General features: G+C 37.9%; 1 protein-coding gene across 1 annotated transcript in view; it reads right to left on the bottom strand.

The window, feature by feature from the left end:
• Nucleotides 1-1,479: 1,479 nt before the first annotated feature.
• Nucleotides 1,480-18,816, bottom strand: part of RSPO2 (R-spondin 2) — a 100,856-nt gene continuing 83,519 nt past the window's right edge. The window contains exon 5 of the mRNA XM_063171026.1: nucleotides 1,480-3,421. Within this exon, the coding sequence (XP_063027096.1) occupies nucleotides 3,312-3,421 (110 nt within the window). The 3' untranslated portion in view covers nucleotides 1,480-3,311. The remainder of the gene's footprint in view (nucleotides 3,422-18,816) is intronic.

The raw sequence follows: 18,816 nt of genomic DNA, 5'->3' as shown, positions 1-18,816 counted from the left end.
TGCAATAAAGACAAGTCAGCCACAAAATAATTGCTTTAAAGACACACCTGGGTATTTTTTTATTTATTCTTTTTCTTTGCCTGTTTTGCTTTGTTTTTGTTTTGTTGTTTTGGTTTTTTTTTAATTTAGAGACAGATATTAGGAGGCCAGGATAAGCTTAGGCAAACTGAGAATAGAGAGTTCCTAAATACACAGTGCTCTAGGCAATTGTCTTTTCTGGGACATGTGAATAAGATATAAATGGTATGGTTTTGAAAAAGCACTTTCTACTCATCATAGCAACGTAACAGCATTTTAAAACCAATGACTATAGCATATGAAGTTCTTTGTCCTCCTAATTAGAATGTTTTGTAGTCTAAAATAATTTCCTAACAGTGAATTGTTAAACTAGGGCATTAAAGCCTTGCGAACACAAAAGTGACACTGTTCTGAAACCTTCTGCTGTTTGAGAGAAACAGATTCAAAAAGCAGTAACAGTTATGAAATGAGGGAAAAGGTGGCATTTGTACTTGGTCTGTTGCATACTGGAAAAGAAATATGATCTTTGTGAGTCCACTTCTGATCAAATTTAAATGAAATAAGCCACAGTGGGCACAGTCTGTTTTTACGCTATCCAGCTTTGAAAACCTGATCTTCTGCACTTTATCAAGAAACAGTATCTGAAGATAACTTCAAGGTAGCCCTGTTTCAAGCAAATATTTTGACTAGCTGATCTCTCAAGGCCATAGATTCATCAAATCATAGAATATCTCAAGATGGAAAAGACCCATATGGATCACTGAGTCCAACCCCTGCTCCCCACAAGAGTACCTGAAACTAAACCATATTACTAAGAGCACTGTCCAGACACTCCTTGAACTCTGACAGGCTGGGTGCCATGACCACTTTCCTGGAGGAGCCTGTGACCAAACACCTTCTCAGTGCAAAGCATTTTCCTAATGCCCAAGGAACCGTCCTTTCCAACCTCCAAAGTGTGATCCTACAAAACCCCAGGGCTGTGAACTCACTCACAGGGTCCACCAAGCAAAGGCAGGATGTCCAGGACAAAGGAGGAGCTACAGAGGGATACTTAGGGATAATTTGTTTTTCATTCTACACTCCTAAGAAAACTCTTGGTGTGAAGGTGACTGGGACAGGAGGAATCAGTGTACATCTAATGCTCAGGGTCTTTTCAAACAAAACAGTTGTATGGAAAATCCACATTTTTTACTTCTGTGGAAGGAAACCTGCATCTCCCCACCTTTTGCAATTTTTCTACATGTATGAAATTCTGAAAGAATATGCTATTTGAATTAAAAAGGACCAAAAATATTTTACTCAGGAGCTTGTGACACCATTTTATTGTATTTTGTAGCATTCTTTCCATGACATGCCTAATGCAATATTTGTAACCACTACTGAAAGGCTTGTATGAGGGCATTAACTGAACTTACAGCCCAATTTGATAACCAATGAGCAAACAGACAGCTACAGTTCTCATTTTCTTTCTTTTTTTTTTTTAAGTGAGCATTTTATGTCCAAAATAGCATCCCAGGATTAGAGCAATCTTACTGTCTGTAACTTTATTATGTTCTAGGTAAATATGAACATACAGTGAAAACCTCACGGCTGTGTGGAAGTCCACAAGCAGTTTGATGGAACATTCATATGTGTCTAACATATGTACATTTTGGTAGTAACACTTGTCATAGCTAAATGCAGATATATTTGTGCTTACAGATGCTTTATTTCCCTAGTTTATTTGAAAAACATATGCCCCACAAAACTAAAACCGGAATTTGTGGGATTTTTCTAAAGTATATGTCAAAAAGAGGTTTGTGAAGGTCTGGGGTCTGTTCTGCTGCTCCATTTTTTTGTGTAGGTCGTATGCAAGTTTTAGGTCTAAAAGTGAAATAATTTCTCTTAAGTGACAGTCATTTTAGTGTAGACTTTCCCTGTCAGGTTTCCAAAAATCACCTTGAATGCTAGCCCAATGATGCTAGATTACCAAATTACATATCCTGTGCCATTTTGATGTCCTACACAGAAAATTGTCTCTACCTCTCCCCACCAAAAAATATCCCAAAGCAAACAACAGCTGCAGAATGAATTTGTTAAGCTTCTACAAATAATCGGCAATACTGGGGAATTGGTGTTTTCTGTACTTTTGAATGGTTGACCTTACATGACCTTTATTTTGTTTCTCTCTTATTCAGGGAGAAAAATTATTTGTTTTCTTCTCTGACTGCATCAGGGCTAACTGAAATAAAACACTGCATTACATTGGGGGAAAAAAAACATATCCCAAACTACATATACAGTCTTAGATACCAAGAACTTTACAAGTAATTTCTCTCCTGACACTCAAAACTTCTATCATCATCATGCCTCTTCTTAAAAAACATTAAACTTCTTTTTCTGAGACAAAATACATGGAGGCAGAGACAGAAGTACTGAATTTCAGAAAGAATTTGCGGATTACTAGTCTGGCAATCATACTTCAGAGTTGACACTCCATTGTGAGGGTCAGTGCAAGGTAGCTCTGCAAATGTGTGCCTTGCAAATGAGAAAAAAAATCCAGTTTGCAACTATTGAGAAACATGATAAGATAGTTAAAACATAGCAAAAAGTAAACATTTACTGGATTATTTAAAGTACATTACTAGAACCAACAGGACATACCTTTAAACTTGTATAAAGTATTATACATAAAAATGCATAGATGTACAGTAAATATGTTCATTTATATGTAGACAGAGTAATATGTACACACAGTCTGTTGTGCTTGGGTGAGTCTGAGCAGTGAATCCTGCAGCACGTTGTCTTAAAGCAGTTTTATTTCACAGCTGTGTCAATGTAGCAGATGTGAGAACAATGTACATTACCACTCAGCAGGTAAGTCATATCCATTTACTCTTGAAATGTACAAATATATGAAACAAAGGCCATAAATCCAATTGTATCTCCAAGACTTCCTTTTCCCCCGATTTATTTAAATATGCACAAGTCCACCTACTGGTGCTGTGTAGGTTTCTTTCCTTGCCAACATGTTGACCAGGCACTCAGAACAATGTTGCTGATGCATTTCAGGAAAACTTCCACTGATCCAACTCAGTGCACTCCTGACCTTGAAGTCTTCAGGTCAAAAATGAGAGGAAAATATAAAATAAAAAATATATAAATAAAGCAAACAAGCTTGTGGGCTTTATTTTCACAGGTTATTTGCCACCAATACTGTCAAAGCAGCTGAATTGTAGTGCATCCATGGGCAGGAGCATATAGCAGCTTTTGTGCACTTTGCAAATAAAAATACATTAAGGAAATTCAAGTCTTTACTGGCTTGTTTTATCTGTTGCTAAAAAGATGCTGTGCTGCTTCTGAGCCCTTTCCATCAAATTCTTTTTCTTCTTTTTTTTGTCCTTTGTTTTTGCTGGCCTTCTCCCTAAAAAAAAAAAAAGGAAAAACAAATAATAGCAATGAGTCAAGTAAAGAGTCCAGACGTGACAAAAAACCCAACAAAAACACTCAGTGGAAGAGAAATTATCAGTAGGGACTGCAATGGTAATGCTGGCTAAAGAGCTTCAATCATCAGTGAAAACAGAAGTTTTCAGTGTGTTACAAAAGGAAGCAGGATCCCTGACTGTCATCACTTGTCCAGAGGCACAATTTTTCTGGTATGAGTAACCATGTTGATGCAGGTTTCATTTTTGGCAGGGTAAGTTGCACAAGCAATGTTATGCAAGTGCCCAAGGCCCAGAGCCAAATGAGAATGCAGGCTCCTTACCCACCGGAAGCTGGATATACGCCTTAGACCCTTGTGTAAATTTGTTTGAGTGAGTAATCCTATTTAAGTCATGTCCAACACATCTGTGATTTCAATGAGAAATTTGGCATTACAGCCCAAGAACCTGGTTGAATGCCATCCTACCTGCTTTGGCAGAGACAGTACCAGAACTCTTGATATAGCTTATTAGTACATTGTGCCTAATTCTCACAGTATATAACTGTGCAGAAAAAAAAATTAATTACATGCTTCTACTATTGGAAGTTCATTGAAAAATAAACAAAATTGGGAAATCACCATCAATTCAGAAAAAAAATGTTTAAAAGCTTTTTGAATAAGAAAGTTTTTCCTATTTAGCTCTAATAATAAATCAGTGCCCTTTGGTTATCTCAGCAAAGATAGCATGGACAGAAAAAATGTCAGATACAAAGGCCCTCATTGAGCAGTGCATTACCTTTTAAGTATATGCTTAAATCCTATCAAGTCTAGTAGGATTTAAGGAGACGACCAAATGTTGTCGGATGTGAGAATGGTCTGGATTTTCTTGGCAGTATCATATACTAAAATATGTGATCAATGGTAAAAAAATAAGGTTATTAAACTCTAGAAGCGCCAACTTTATAAACTTTCAGGAGCACTTAATGAACTTAAGAAGACAGTAAAAAGAAATTCAAATAGCAGATTACACAAAAATGTGAAAATGCATTTTTAATCTACATTGTCAGTACTTTATTTATTGGAAAAAATGTTTGCCAGTCTGGTTTTGTCTTATTTCCATATTGTTTCTTAATTTAAAAGGCCCAAACCTGTGCAAAGAGTTTTTTCTCTATTTGATAATAATACTGAATAAATCTGATTATAAAATTATCAAAATTTATGATTCATTAAAAATATGTACATACTTCAGATTATACATTCGTAATACACTTTCTAGGCAACTGTTCTCTAGGAATTATTGGAGTACTTGTGTATAAAACAGGACAGGACATTAAGGTAACGAGCTCATGAGTTTAGTCCATATTAAAAATCATAAGTGTCCTTGGGGTTTACTTCTGCTTCTCATTAAAGTCTGGCATTAAAGTTACTATGGCATTTTGCCATTTTTAAATCTAGTTAATCCTACACAATAAATCCTCAGTCCAACCAAGCATTAATCAAAGCCGCTTTTAAGTTAAAACTCTTTAGTAACAGTGTATCTAATGACAAGTGGCACCTAATGAGGTCAGAGGGAAGGAACACTTGACACAAAGTGGCATTACAATAAGGTGGTTTGAATTACAGAAATTTCAATATAATATTTTTTTTATGGAATTCTACTGGTTGGTATATTTTAAGACATCACAACTTGGATTAATGTATTTCTCAACCCTGTATTCTCACTTGCACTTTCAATATGATAAATATTTTTACCCAAATCTTTGAAGTGCTTATTAAGGAGGAGTAGATGAGGGGAAATAATATGAGAGAAATGACCAATTCTGCTGGTCAATTGATTCTCACAAGACAAGCAGAATCTACAGGAGCTTTACTGGAAATTTCCTACCCAGTTTGCTCAGTGATCTTACCTTCTGGGGCTTTTCACTAAATAGACTAATCAGTAAAAGAAATATAAACTTCAGTGTCTCATCTAGTTTCTCTATGACCTCCTCCAGAGAACTAGATTAATTGCTTACTATAAGTTAAAGGTAGTGAAAGATGCTATTATTTTTCCTCTAAAAACTGTGAGTTGAGCTGATAAAACACAGTTAGTATCTCTATCTAAACCTTAGAAAGTAGCTCCTGCAATACAATCATCAAACCAAATTGCCAGCACACTCCCCATATGAAATCTTTAAAATAGAAATGGATCGGTCTAGAGCTCAATGATTTGACATCACTGCAACAAGCACATTGCAATGCTTCTGCTGCTCTGCAGTAATTGTCTCCCTCCCTGCTTTTTTATTCCAAGGGACAACAAAGGCTAATTAACTTCTACCTGTGCTGTGGACTAGCTACCCGTGCAGAGGCAGCATCCCTGAGCCACGGATAAATGATAGCTTGTTCTTCTGTTAGGAGCTCTTTGGCTGCTCACCATATCTCAAATTGTCCTGTTATACAGATTAAGTTTCATTATTTTCAGGACAATATTAAACCACAAAGAGAAAATCTAGACGATTTGGTGATGCTGAGAGTCCCAAATTCCAAGTGTCATTTTAACCAGAAAACTGAATATAAAAGCTATTTCTTGGGTAACCATCAGTTCCCATACTGTTAGTAGAACATTACGGAGATTAAAGATTAGCAAGAAAAAACTGATTATGAGGACTAGAGTTCAAACAAAGTATGCTGCTGAAGCCCCCATGCATAACAACTTTTATTAAATAAAGATTTCACTTACAGTGTTTATTTTATCAGCAGAAGCACAGTGAACAGAAGTATCTCCTGAATATCTCGCTACAGACATCTTTTGAAGAACATGATGTTTATCCTCTGAGAGGATCTGTGAGCCAAGCTATCCCATTTCCCCAGCTGGAGGGCAGTGGGATGAGGACAGGCAATGGAGGAGACTGTCCCCTGGGGCCAGGATGGCAGCAGCCACCTCTGCTCTGTGCCACGGGTCAGGCTGTGTGCAGGTTGGGTGCAGAACCTTCCCCACACCTTGCCATGCTCACTTCCTGCTCCTTAGAGCAAGAGCCTGATCCCAGGTTTGTCTCTCCATAGGAAGCAGCAGGGCTCTGCCATGCTTGGCTCTGTTGTGCAGTTGAAAAGGAGTGGAATTTTTTAGCAGCACGGTTTTATAGTCCAGAACCTGCTGTGGCACAGAAAAGGTAATTCCTGATTGAAGCAAATGAGGAGAGTGAGCAAAGGGACTCTGCCTCTTCAGAGGGGTTTTATCACCATCAAAACAGAGGGGGTTTATCACCACCAAAACCAGGCTACAATATTATTGTACAGAAGAGAAAGTGACAATACAAGAGAACTGGAGAGGGATTTCTTACAAGGAGGGGCATGTGGTGATAGGGCAGGAAAAAATAGCTTCAAACTGAAGGGGGGTTGGTTAAGATTAGATATCAGGAAGGAATTCTTTACTGTGAGGGTAGTGAGGCACTGTTCTTTATTGTGAGGGTAGTGGGGAACAGGTTACCCAGAGAAGTTGTGCCTGCCCCACCCCTGGAAGTGTTCATGGCCAAGGATGGATGAGGCTTTGAGCAACCCAGTCTAGTGGAAGGTGTCCCTGCCCATGGCAGGGAGTTTGGAAGTAAATGATGTGTAAGGTCCAACCCAAACCATGCTATGGTTATATGAATATCTGAGATATTAAGTCTGATCCAATTACCCTATAAACCTCTCCTGATCAGAAGCAGTATCCAAGCAAGCAAACAATTCATTGCAACTGCCTAGAATCCACAGCCAGCACTGATCTTTTAAGTGACATTACATCTTTCCTGGTGGAAGGATGCTCATCTGCTTGTTGTCTGGCAGATGGCAGTGCACCTTGCTTCTGCTTCCTGAGTTATAGGTCTCCAGGTTTCATCTTCAATCCTTCTTTTATGACTGCTATCTTTTATTTTTAAGACTTTAATGCTAGCAGCAAAGGGAGCAAATACAAATAATTCATGCTAAGAGCAGGATATCTGAGCACTGTCCAGATATACAGCATGCTGTATTCTTATATTTATTTTGACTGTGTTTTCCCTTGCATACAAACTAGGTAACTAGCTTTTTGTTGGAAGGTATTTTTCTTATCTCTGACTGTCTAAAAACAGGCTCCTCAATTTCTGTATCAAAGTCAGCTCTGAACATGATTTACATCATTTGTTTAATTCTCTGTAAAGTCATATGTATACACTGAAATCTATAGGGCCCAAGAAAGATGTGAAATGTAGCTGAATTCAGTGTTCAACTTTCTACTAAAAAGAAGCCTTGAAAGCCCAATGTATCATTCTATATCTTGCATTTCTGCACAGGTTATTTCTGTAAAAGCAATACTGTAATTTAAACTATTTATTCCAATTTTTTAAAATTCAGTTTTGCAATTTGCTTTATAAATTACCAATGAGTAAGTCTTTATCTTTTAAGTAATTTATCCCAATGGGTGGTGTCTTTACAGTGTTATTCATTAAACTTTTGTTTTGACCACTTAGTTCTGGTAGGTATCCAAGCAACTAATATGCTATGCAATGAAATATTATAACGTATTTTAATGGCAACATTAAATGATAATGGTCCAATATAGGTTATCATGCAATTAGAACATGCATTCCTTGAAAAAAAAATATTTATGCTCATATATCCAGCAACTCTCCACACACCAAAGAGTAACAGTTATAAAAAAAAACCAAAACAAAAATACCCTTAAACTGGATCTTGCTGGATTATTTTTCTTCATTTTATGTTGCTTTTGTACCATTTTGTCAGCATTCCTCCTACAACTCATGCACTTGTGCTCAGTTTTCTGGTTTGTCTCATACCCCAAGCTGAAAGATGCTTGGAAATACTGGGTATCCCTTCTGCATGGACCCACCTGGCCAACTGGGGATACACATTACCTGGTTCAGAAGGAGCCTTTATCACCTTCTGACAGCTGCAAAGGCAGTTTTCTCCAGACGGAATTTGAGCAGCAGATTCCTAACAGTCCTGGCCCTCCAGAGTTAAAAGGCAGCAAATGTATTCACAGGGACTCCCAGCCACATTTCTTGAGATTCTTGACTCAGCCAGAGAGCACCATTCCAGTGCCTGAACTGTCCATCTGGTGTGTAAACACTGCTGCACGTACTGCTGTCCTAAGGAATCCCGTCCATTGGGAGTTTCAGCAGAGAAAGTATAGTGTGCAGCCACATGAGGGCAGCAAATTTAAAACATTTAACAAAAGGCAAGAACAAAACAACCATCTGCAGTTTTATTTCACTGTGTAATTTCAGCAGTCTTATGTACAAATAAATTTATATTCCCTTAATATTCCCTTCCTTATTTAAAACATTTTTCTCTTCTATTGATGATTACTGAATGATGGGATTTACATGCGCGGGCCTTATTCCCTTCTGGATTTTCATGCACAGAACTTTCACTACTAGTACCAAGGCACAGAGGAATCCTAAGGTAAGAGCAGACCCTGCTAAATACACCTTTTAGTCTTTCCTCCCTTTCACTTGTCCTTTAAGGAGATAAATGTTGCATGTTTGTACATCATGCTCCTTCAGACACAGCTCTACCACAGACCTCGTGTGTGGCAGCATTTCATCCATGTGGAAAGCTAGAAAAGTTATTAGCAAGACATATCACTGAAGGATGGCAACATTAGGGAACTAATGACAGCAGAGGAAAGATGATTGATACTCAATGATTAACCAGTCAATGATGTAATCCTAAGAGAAAGATGACAGGTCATGCAATCATAGAATAGAGTCATTAAGGTTGGAAAGGTCATCTAAGATCATCAAGTCTAATCACCAGTAAAGCACCACCACCATGTTTGCCACTAAAACATGTCCCAGTCACAGAACCATTGAGGCACTGGAAAAGACCTCTAAGATTGAGTATAATCAATCACCAGCTCGCCAGCTAGATCACGGCACTAAGTGCCATGTCCAGTCTTTTCCTGAACACTTCCAGGAATGGTGACTCCACCACCTCCTTGGTTTAACAACCTTTTCTGTGAATAAATTCTTTCTGATGTCCAGCCTGAACCTCCCCTGGCACAGCTTGAGGCGATGCCATCTAATCCTGTCTCTTGCTGCCAGGGAGAAGAGCTCGACCTCCACCTGGCTCCAGCCTCCTTCCAGGTGGTTGCAGAGAGCAATAAGGTCTGCCCTGATCCTCCCCTTCTCCAGGGGAAACACTCCCAGCCGCCTCAGCCATTCCTCATGTCAGCCTCTGGAGGAGCCCCCTCTGGTAGAACACTGGGCATGCACAGACACACAAATGCCTCATCACTTACTTTGCATTTGCCCCACACATCAAGCAACACATAAACACTGACTGCAAAAATCCAAAACCCAAGCAAACAAAGAATTGAGTCCAGAAATTATTCCCAGAAATAATTTGTTTCCAAAGGCTTTCAGTTAAAAATTCTGGATACTGAAACTGGCAGAGAAATGCACAAATTGTTAAGAAATCTTATAAACACACACTCAATGGAAAAAAAAATCCTCACTGCTACAGTCATCCTCTTCCTAAAGCATGATTTCCAAACCAACACTGACAAGTGGCCCAGAAGAAGGGGACATACAGAGCTTTAGTACCTTTGCAAACCACAACCCATGGGCATCTCTACCAACCTCACCTGCTACTGAATTCATGATTTTTTTTTTTAATGTCATAACCTTTAGGCTGCTGAAATTCTGCTCAATATGTGCTTTAGGAGGAATATGATTTGAAGGAAATCAGCCAAAATAAAATATCTTTTTGGACAAGGAGTGAAAGACATTTTGTCTTGGATGGTGACACAGGAAAAGAATGAAGGTTTAGGAGATGCAACAGAAAGGGTCAAGTGTCAGAAACCACTTCCTCATTTGCCTGGGCAAATTTCTGATGTCATTTTACAAAGTCTTGTGAACATGTATTTGCCTCTGAAGACAGCAGAAGGGATGGAATGATCACACAGAGTACATCAGCTGCCCACAATACCATTTCAAATCCCCAAGGACCAGAATGAGTAAAAGTGGGTTAACAAACATTTGCAAAGCAATGAAACATGGTAACAATGGGCATCACAAAAAGTAAGGAATTCTTTAATCATTCTTTCTTCATTTGCAAGGATTAAATAATGTTCAGCAAGTTAGGTCTTACAACAATTACTGAATAGGAATACAAAAAACCCATAAAATAATTGTAGCCATCATCAAAACAGATAAAAATAAGAAGCAAATGAAGGCACTTCTTCAGCTTTGCAATGCCTGAGTTTGCAAGCTTACTGGTCTTCTTTTATTCTTTTAGGTGTGATACTGGTAGCTAATTGTATAAATATATATTCCAAGTCTAATGAAATTAATAATAGGCTAAGAATTGGAATTCTCTTATGCAAACACAGAGTTTGATGTTTTGCATGCATTCTTGTCTATTTGATGCCAGCTTTCCTGATGAAATCAGAAAAATTTCTCTCTTGAGTAAACTTTGCAATTTCTACACAAACCATTACAAAAGCACTCGGTGCAAAGCTGATCTGAGTGATATCTTACTCGGTTCCTTACACTCAGAACCCTGATAGTTTATTTACAATAATGTCACAACTTCAGGTAAATTATTGTATCTATCCCAACCAGCACTTAGTGTTGTATGTACTTGATGCTTGCATACATTAGACATCAGCTACTGAGATGAAAGCAAATTTAAAAGCTTCAAAGACTAATTCTTCAACTAAAAGGAATATTAAAATATCTCAAGTTCCTGCATCTAAATCCTGTTAGGTTTTTGCTTTGGCATTTCCATTAAGAAATTAAACAAATTACTACTTAGGACAAGAATAAACTGAGTGAGGTATTCTTTTTCTCCCAATTTACCCATCTATTTTTCATCTGGCCTGAATACAAACTAACTAAGCAGTACTATATAATCTGGTGTTCTTTCCTGCTGGACAATATGGTGCAATCAGACATTGTCATCTATTAAAGAAATACTGATTCCTACATAAAGAATGAATTCACATGTCATAGCCTATTGAAAGTTCAGTAGTCTTTCTCCTCAACTTTAGGGCAAATTAACTGGGAAAAGAGCCACCTTACGCAGCTGAAATGCAATGCACTTCCCACACTGCAGTTTTCCAGCATATACAGTAGATGGCAGTCAGATATGAACTGAATACTTGCTTGCTTTCACAGCATTTCCAGGAATATTATTTGTTATTTGTAGAAGTACATATTCATGAAAGAATATGGAAAGTGAAAGACTAAAAACTTCACAAACATTTTCAGAGAAGAAAGCAAGAGTGAGCACTCTTGGGGTAGAGGAAAACCAGTAACCTCAAGGGGACATGGAAACTATAAAACTCTCATAGAAAACCCCACGTTTAACTGAATACACAGATGTTGAAATGCTGGCTGCCACTGTCCCCTCAGTCACAGTTCCATGAAAACAGGCAAGTCTCCACTGCAGCCAAACTGTTTGTCTAATGTAAATTTAGCTCAGAATTCAAACAATACGAATATCAGTTGCATGCATGGTACTCACTATCCTTATCTTAACACTATGTCAGGTCAGATACTTTGCAAGCACAGCCAAGCAAAATATTTACAATGGAAAGTTTGGGATTTTTTATTTTCCCTCCTTTTACAGAGAAATATAAAGCAAATTTCAAAATAATAAAAAAAATTATACACCATCAAGAGTATGCAAACACATGTAAATACATTCTAAACCTACAGGCAACATTTACAGCTAAAAACTAATTGGCTTGAACTTCTCTAGGCTTGACTGGATACTAATATGACTTTAAACTCCTTCTGTTCACTATTTCAAAATGTATTCTTTATTTTTCTTCCCGTTTCCAGTGAATTTAATTAATTGTATTTTTATCTCATCATATTTGGGATAAAAAATTAATTTTATTGAAGCAGCATTTATTTTTGGCACCCCCAAGGTTTAATTTCATACTGAAAATTGAATTTTATTCAATTTAGGGTTTCTTACAGAGAGGAAGATTATACTGAGAAGCTAATTTTTTTTTAGAGATATATTTTCTTCTGTGGAATACTGTTTAGGTATGAAGAGTTAGTCCTTTTTAAATTCCCTTCAAGGATTCAGGTCAAGAACTGAGGAATAAATTTGTTTCAGGATTATTTTATTTTATTTTATTCCTTTTTATTACTTTTTATTCCTTTTTTATAAATGACACAGCTCAGAAATTATTTTTATTATCCCTCATGCCCCTCCTTAATATTGCACAGTAAATCTTATAGATGTTCAGGAGGAGGCTAAATTAAACATCTGACAACAAACTAAAGTATAGTCCAGCAGAAAGACTCCTTCTGAATAATAACTGAAAGTGAATATGAATGTATTATTTCTAATATGGTGTAAAATTATCGCCTCATTCTTCTCATGTAGTGCAGAGGGTACCAGGTGAGCTGTGCACCTGCCCTGCTCTCTGCACTCACTGGATTTCTGTTGTCAGAGTGCTCAGGATGTTCCTGTGCCAGCCTGAATTTGGTCAGGCAGTCTCTGTTTATCCATACCCACTGAATGCAGCGCACACCTTTCCCTTCTCCCCAGACATCTGATCAGACCAGTGATCCAAATTTAGCTTTGAGGATTCCCCTTACCCGTACATCCCACACACCGCGGCCACAGACTTCTCCCCAGTAGTGCTAGGCCTGCATTATTAAATCCAGCAGAGCCAGAGAACATCTCCAGACCCCACCTCCATGGTCTGACCTTTGGTCTGGGGCAGCCCTGTCCTTCCCAGAGGAAGGTGTCCTCCCCACCTCCCTGCCTTGGGAGCCCTGGGCTGGATGGACGTGTCCCAGCCGTGCCCCCCGTGCAGCGCCAGGTCACAGCCCAGCAACGCCAGCAGAGAGAGGGACTGTCCTTAACTGTGGCCAGGCAGGAGTTACAGGATGTTCTGAGCTACATGGCTTTATCCCCAAATGGGCTACAATACCTTTCCTGCTTGCTCAACGAGAAGCACTTTCCCAAGACTATGAGAACCCAATAATTCACACCTGCACACTTTTTCAAAGTCTGTAGATTAAATAATAAATACAAAGGCCAATTAGATATTTGTCTCTTTCAGAATGCCTACACTTAATTTAATTGAAAACATGTTTTATTGCTTAAAAATTAAGATGATGCAGTGATTACAAATGAGAATTGGGGTCAAGAGAACCTTTAGTAGGATTTCTTACATAAACATGAGAAATGAAACATTAGTTTCATATGCTGTTGAGGCTACTAAATTGCTGAAGAAATTTGTCCAATCTAAATCCAAAGACCAGAGAGATGGAGGGTCCAATACTTTGATAATTGTTCCAGTAATTAATCATTCTACCACCAGAATTCCCGTCCAATTCCTAACTTGAACTTTATTATGCAGATGTTATTTCTCATTATTCCTTTCTGTCCTAGATCAGACTTTAGATTAATATTTGTTCATCACCTGAGAAGTTAAACATATGGCAGATTCTGTGCACATTTCTTTTAAGTTTATTTTGTAGCCTTGATATAATTATTTTTTATTTGTAACTACATTTTCCAACTGAACAGTTTTTCCAATCTTTTCTGTAAAGTACAGGTCTCAGTCTGGATGTCAAAATTCTGAAATTTATTTATTTTGCTTCTTCCTTTTTACTAAAGTTATACAGAAAGAAATTGCATTTGAAATTTTTCTCTATATATCGTAGTGGACTCAAATGATCTCTTTTGAGAAACACCGTTTTTTGGATGCCATTCCTCATCCTGCAGCTATGTTTTCCTAGTTCTATAACTCCTTGATTCTTCAGAATAGCTTTACTTTTAACTATATGAACAGCAACTGTGATTGCTTTATGAAGTAACCTAGATTTTTCTTTGGGTCTACCCTAGACTATAGTTTACCATTATCCTCAGATTATTTCTTTTTTTAAAGACGTTTATGTAACTGACTAAAACAGTAAGTAATGCTTACAGATACATCTAGAGGCCATCACCACTTTTTCCTAGACATCCAGTCAGCAAATGTTTTAATTTTATTTTGTGGTAAAGATAAAAAAAAATTCAATAGATCTATTAATTTCCCAAGTCTGAACACATTCAAGTATGGTAGGTACACCTGTCATGCCTCTGTTAGCTTCATTTCTACAGCTGCAAATATTAATCCAAAAGGAACAAACTTTGCAGGAGCTTTCCGTATATAATTGTACAGGCTTAGTCTCACAACAAGAAATTCTACTTTTAAAGTAATTATGCTTGGTTAAACTCCTCTGATGGCATGACACCAAACAAAGAAAACCAAAACAACCTGGGCTGGACTTAACAGTATGCCTTTAACACCTTTCACATCAGAAGCTGCAATAAGAAAATGTGATCTGTCAGAGTGGTGCTACAGAGCACAGGTCTGTTATTTATCTTCACTTTTGAAGTGTATGTCTAGGAAAAGCCATCAGAAACATAACTTGAGTATTTTTGGAATGAAATCAGTATTACAATTACAATTACAGGGAATGCCCTTTTTCTGAACCCAGCTGCAGCTGCTGGGGACATTTTTGTCCGAGCTCTTCCTCAGTGCCCACCAACCCAGCAACTACTACTCACAGCTTTGCAGGCAGGAGACGATGCACTAAAATTGTCAGCCCATGGAAGCAAACTGTGCCTGCAGGAAGGCTCAGCTCCACCCATGCTGCTGGAGACTGGATGGACAGCTGTGCACGTGTGTGTCCCTTTTCCAGACAGCTGTGCACATGTGTGTCTCTTCTCCAAACAGCTGCGCACGTGTGTGTCCCTTTTCCAGACAGCTGTGCATGTGTGTGTCCCTTTTCCAGACAGCTGTGCACCCCCATTCCCTTCCTCTGGACAGCTGCAGGAACACCTTCAGCAAGGCAGTGCTGGCCTCATGTACAGCAACCACCCCGAATTGAACAAAGGCTTATCTGAACAGTTTTTCACTAAACTAAGTCCATGTCAATAAATTTATCCACATTTATTCACATGTTTAAATATTTAAATACACATAATGACTGTGTATTTCAACCCAAGTGCATCAGTGTTTAAGCACGTTGTACTTAAAAGCATGTACTTTTTACATTCAGCACTGTCCAAGGGAACACAACTAAAAAATGCCTTTTTTCCCCTCGCAGAGCTAAGAGAATGGGAATCAATAAATGGTCTGCAGCATCCCTGCTGCAGCAGCCTAGCACTGTAGATGCTCTCAGCACCACAGCAGACTGTCTTTCCCCTCAAATCCCCCTCATATACTCAGCAGCTGGAGACACTCTTGGCATCACATCATATAAGAAGCAATATAATATGGTGTCCATATACATGTGGAGTGGACAAATAGGCTCTCTTCTTATTCTGAGATTTATCTGCAAGATAGTACTATAACCTCTACCATCAGTTTCAACAACATGTCAAAACTAAATTGAAAAACAGAAGTTTTTCTTTTATAAAACATTTTAAGGTATATATTCACTGAAAATTCAACTGAAATTGAATTGAAGGAAAACGCATGGATACTTTCTTAAGAAGAAAAGGAAAAAGAATACATGAAATAAACACAGCATGTAGCTTAAAGACTACTTGCCATAAAAGGCTTTTCCTGACTGGAAGTTACAGTACAGATGTGCTTAAAAAACAGATGTACATCAAAGACTGTTGATTAGAAGCACAGAGAGAAGTAATTATCAGTTTCATTTTTTTAAAAAAAGAAATTCTTTATTCTAATACCAATAAAACCCTAGTATGTACAGAATGATTCTATGGGTTTAATTAACCATATGAAAAATATAAATGCATGTGCTATTCCAGCTCCACATCATCAGATTCTTATGGCTACTTTGGTGACCTTCTAATGTATGTGAGATCTTGCCGTTATTATTTTGTGACAGTATTAGCTGAAATACTGAAACTGTTCAAGATTTTTTTTTTTTTTTTTGCTTAGAAATGCCTGGTGCTAATAATTCTTTGTGCCCCAAAGGTATTTCCACCAGTAGATATTGAGGCTGGCAGTCAGAGACTGGAATACAGTACAGCAGTACAAACCTCAATCCTTGCTAAACTGGTGGCCAGCTGCAAGTGCTACACTTTATGAATAAAATCAGTAACCTGATGTGGTGGCTGGCATCCCTGGCCATGGCAGGAGGGTTGGAACTAGAGGGTCATTAAGGTCCTTGCCAATTCAAACAATTCTATGTTTATATGAAAACAAACAGAGCAAGAGCACAAGTCTGAACACCGTCCTGAAACACTAGCAGGTTTCCTGGCATGTTTCTTGTGCCAACTGTCTTCCAAGAATGCTGCTTTCCTGTTTGTCTGTTCTTTGCAAAAGATTAAGAGATGATGAAACATTTACCCGAACCCTTGAGACCTCACTAACTTCAAATTTACAACAGTTTTTCAAGCTGAACAATTTTTACAGATTAGATGCATGAGTGATAAATGCCTGGACTGGAATACATGGTCCTAAAAACCAGACATGCAAGTTGTGGTTTGACCCAACAGGCAGCGAAACACTGTGCAGCCATTTGCTCGCTCCTCTTCAACAGGATGGGGGAGGAGAATTGGGAAAGAGCTGACATTCATGGGTTAAAGACATTCATGGTGATAAAGACAATTTCATGGGACAGAAAAGGAAGGGAAAATAACAATAACGACACCAACACCCATGATGATGGTAGAATACGGAAAGCAAGTGATGCACAGTGCAATTTCCCAGCCAGTCCCTGAGACATAGCTGCTAGCCACCAGCCAATTCATCCCGGTTGTGTTGTTCAGCATGATGCCATATGGTCTGGAGTATCCCTATGTTCAGGTGGGCTCAGCTGTCCCGGCTGTGTCCCCTCCCAACTTTTTGGGCCCACTCCAACTCCTTGCTGGCAGGGCAGCAGGAGAAGCTGAGAAGTCCTTGCCTTAGTGTAAGCACTGTTCAGCAACAGCCAGCACATGAGTGTGTTATCAACATTATTCCCATCCTAAATCCAAGCACTGTACCAGCTACTAGGAAGAAAATTAATACAAATTTATGACTCCGGCTGCATACTTGGACTGGCTGATATCGTTTTAAGTGCTGGAAGGAACTATTAATTTGGACCAAGCTCAGCTAAGTGATTATCAGCTCCTCACATTGAGGTATGACTGATCTCTACCAAATGCTAATTATTTCATCATGTCAGCAAATACTCATTTCTTGGCCAAACATTCATCACAATCTATTCCATATGTTGATTTAAACTGTCCTGTAAGATTAATTGTGGATGACAACTGGATCATTTAGGGTGTGACATACTTATCAAATTAGTTACAAGCATCCTCTCAATTGTTTATTTTCCCTGCTGAGACAATTAAACCACTATTACAGCCAGTTTCCTTCTCTCTGAGACTGGAAGCATTTTCTTCTCCTCGTTTACCGACTTCACAAAAATCCTTTCAAAATCCTGTCTGAATTTATTATCTTTCCAGTTATGGGTAATATCTTCCAGTTTCCTTCTGTGTAGCCAAATAATTACTTAGTCCCTAATGCTAACTAGTTGTTCTTCTTTAAACTTCTTTCCACATACACAGGCTTTGAACATGTGATTTCTGTTGCTGCTCATTCTGTGTAAATAAACTTTAGGTAATAGCTCTTTCCTCAAACCTGATTTCAACAGGAAACGTAAAGCACTAACACACAGTTGAAAAGAAATGTTTGTACTACAGAACAAGCATTTCTCACTAGTTTGTCTGTCAATTACAGGCAATTTAAATCTGAACAATCATTTGGATTATTAGTTAGAAATTGACAGTGTTAAAGCCTGTCTCTATCAGAACTATGGAAACATCGCAGCTAAGAATAACAAGGCAGATTAACTCTCATGTCTCCATGATGAACATTCACAATTTGCTTTAATCATTATTCATATGTAATTAACTTAACAAAAAAATCCCGCCACCAGCACTATAAGCATGACATCTAGAAAAAAAAAGTTGTAAAATGCACATTAGGATATAATACCAACATCATACCACAAGTTAGAGTTATTTATATATTTAGATTTTCATTGATACACAGTGAGTTTTTCAAAGGAAAATATCTTAGGCATTTGAATATTTCTAGAATACTGGAAAAAAATATACTATTTTAAACTATGGATCTGCACAACAGACAAAACACACAGAAACATTTAAAAGTGCTTAGTAAGGTAAGAGCAAGAAATCAATTATTCATTGTCAGGAAATGTGTCTATTTGGATTAAGTGATCGTAACATTATTTGTTTCCAAAAAATACAATTTTCTAATCTTTAAACAATTTATTATTTTTAAATACCTCTGATTTTATAAATTAGATGACTGATTTACTTTTTAATATCTGGATAAACATACAAGTAAAATTTTTGTGAATCAAGACTTTCCAAGCCAAGTCTCAACTGTGGGGGATTTTTTATGATAAAGCATGAATTCCTGGAAAACA

Source organism: Melospiza melodia, chromosome 1, assembly GCF_035770615.1.
Source record: "Melospiza melodia melodia isolate bMelMel2 chromosome 1, bMelMel2.pri, whole genome shotgun sequence".
Classification (NCBI taxonomy): domain Eukaryota; kingdom Metazoa; phylum Chordata; class Aves; order Passeriformes; family Passerellidae; genus Melospiza; species Melospiza melodia.
The sequence above is the reverse complement of the archived record's forward strand: the minus strand, read 5'-3'. Positions and strand labels throughout refer to the sequence as shown.